Source organism: Panthera uncia, chromosome D4 (genome assembly GCF_023721935.1).
Source record: "Panthera uncia isolate 11264 chromosome D4, Puncia_PCG_1.0, whole genome shotgun sequence".
NCBI lineage: Eukaryota > Metazoa > Chordata > Mammalia > Carnivora > Felidae > Panthera > Panthera uncia.
This window is the reverse complement of record NC_064807.1, coordinates 90,492,807-90,495,188: the sequence shown is the minus strand read 5'-3', so window position 1 is coordinate 90,495,188 and position 2,382 is coordinate 90,492,807. Positions and strand designations below refer to the sequence as shown.

The 2,382-nt window shown below is 58.9% G+C and overlaps 1 protein-coding gene across 2 annotated transcripts in view; it reads right to left on the bottom strand.

The window, feature by feature from the left end:
* The window catches only part of CAMSAP1 (calmodulin regulated spectrin associated protein 1), a 55,816-nt gene extending 53,440 nt beyond the window's left edge, over positions 1–2,376 (bottom strand). Inside the window, exon 1 of one of the 2 annotated variants that reach the window (XM_049631685.1) lies at positions 2,169–2,376. In XM_049631685.1, coding sequence (XP_049487642.1) covers positions 2,169–2,328 — 160 coding nt within the window. In that variant the 5' untranslated portion in view covers positions 2,329–2,376. The remainder of the gene's footprint in view (positions 1–2,168) is intronic. The other variant, XM_049631675.1, reaches the window with a different exon arrangement.
* Positions 2,377–2,382: the final 6 nt, after the last annotated feature.

Below are 2,382 nucleotides of genomic sequence, written 5' to 3'. Positions count from 1 at the left end.
TCCCCCCCTCCACCTTTCTGCTGTCCTCAGAGACCAGACTGTGTGCTGGTAACACCGAATCTTCCACCCAGGCTGTGACCTCCACACCAACGACATACGTGAAATCGCTTCAGCTCAGCCAAGGTGAGTCTTCTCGATCATGCGAATTAGGATCTCCCAGATTTGCAAACTTAAAGAGACTCTCAACTAGGAAAAAAACTGCACCTGCTCCCCTTCTGAATCGACGTTCAGAATGGAAAAACTCTCTCCTTCAGGGAAACTGAATGGAAACCAGACCTCCCAAAGTCAGAGTTCGATGAGCACACTGCTGCCACAGGATGGTGACCGATGGGCAACGTACAACCAGTCCTGGATGCTCAGACAGCACCTACTCTCCTTCCCCACGCACTCACGTTCTATAAATACCCACCTTTAACGATTTCAAAACTGCAAGGCCCATTTTAACACGAGTTTTTGAGTCAATTACCTGACGAGCCGACAAGTATTAAGGCGAGAAGTAAAACTAGACCAACCCTGAGAGGCGCACATTCATTGCCAGATAGCTGACCAATCCCATGTGCGGTGCCGAAGTGAAACGCAACAAAAAAACGGAAAGCCAACAGAGAGCGCTTTGTAAAGGTATTCGTGTCCATGCAGCACTCACCACCAGAAACTTGTCATAACCATTCGTAAAATCTTAAAAATACATACAGGACCAGCACCTCGCACGTGTGCCCCAGGAGCTGTGCCCAAGAATGCACCGTGTGCCCGAGAGCAAAGGGCCGGACCGGCCAGCGCCCGTGGACGGTGAACGGGCCTCCAGTGAAATACTACGCAGGGGGGAAAAGCAAGAACCCTGTACGAAGCTGGGAAGAGCCTCCGAACGTCACGGGTAAGAAGGCAGTGTTCTAGAAGGTGTAAGAACCTGTAGGACTCCACGACGTAGCTTAGGGACGGAGGCAGAGGTGGTGAACCGTAACCAACCGCCAACACGAAACAGGAGGCCGCTAAGGACTACGCGCACCTGCTTGTCCTTAACCTGACTGCCCGACACCAAGGGGCCACGCCAGCGTTCCTCTTTGCCTCTTACTGTACACTTTCCTATGTAACTTGTACCAGTTCCACGCCTCCCCCAAAAGCACCGAAATTCGCGGATGTGGCAGCGGACCGGACCACACAACACACAAACCGAGCAGTCTTCCACGGAGCCATAAACAAAAATCGTCAACCGCAAACTCTAGGAAAGCACTCTCCTTACGCGCTACGAACCAACTTCAAACGGGGCAACGCATGGAATGGCTGGGACTTGCAGGGCGCCTCCCTACGGCCCCGGCCACCATGCCACCTGGCGAGACCCTGTCACAGGGCACCCCTGCTCCACAAGTGTTCAAACCGGGTCCGCCGAACTCCTCCCCAAAGGGCCCTCTCCAGATCAGGGTCACTCTGGAAACAGGCATGTTTGCACCAGAGTAAAGGCCATCTTTGAACAGCCTTCAAATTAAAAGGCAGAAGATTACACAGTATCAGCCCCCAAGTTTGTGCCCAAAACAAAGCACCAGATATTAATAGAGCCACTAGGAGAATCATTTGGTCTGTAAAATTCCAAGGGCTGGAAATAGGAAAGTCTTAATCCACTAAGCATATTAGGGCCTAACGAACTGGATCCAGTACCAAGGTTACCTAGTTCTTCAGAACGGGAATTAACCGAAGGAAGGATGTTCATTAAGCACAATCCGTTCAAAGACCGATTTCTCGTGAGGAAACTCCGCGTCGGATGCTCGGCGCGCATCCAGAGCGGCTGGGCGTCCAGGGTTTACCCCTGCACTCCAGCCCCACCAGGAGTCTAACTCCACGCCGGGCCCCGCGCCCTGCCCCGCGCCCGGCCCCGCACCCACCCCCGGGCAGCTAGGGGAGCGCGCCCGCTCCTCGCGGCACCTGCCGATGGACCCCCGCAGACGCCCCCGCACCGCGCGCCGCCGCAGCCCGCTCCGGAGGCGACCGGCACAGCGCCGCGGCCCGGGACCCTGAGCACAAAGGCGGCCCCTGCCCCCAGCCCCCGGTGCGCCCAACCCGCGGCTCGGGCGCCGGGCTCCGACCCCGCCCTCGGCCCCGCCCCGGCCCCCGACCCCGACCCGACCCCGCGGTCCGACCCTCCCCGGGTCCCCGCCCCCGCCCCCGCCCCGGCCCACCTATGCCGTAGGCCTTGGCGCAGATCCACTGCAGGTTGGCGGCGATCTTGGCGCGGGCCGAGTCGTAGCGGTCCAGGGGCACGATGTCCACGGCACCGTCGGGCGCGGCCTCCATCCTCCTCCAGCCCTCCCCGGCCGGGCAGCCGCCCGCGTCCACCATCTGCACACAAAAAGGCCGCTGCAGCGCGGGCGGCGCCCGGCCTCCGCCGCAACA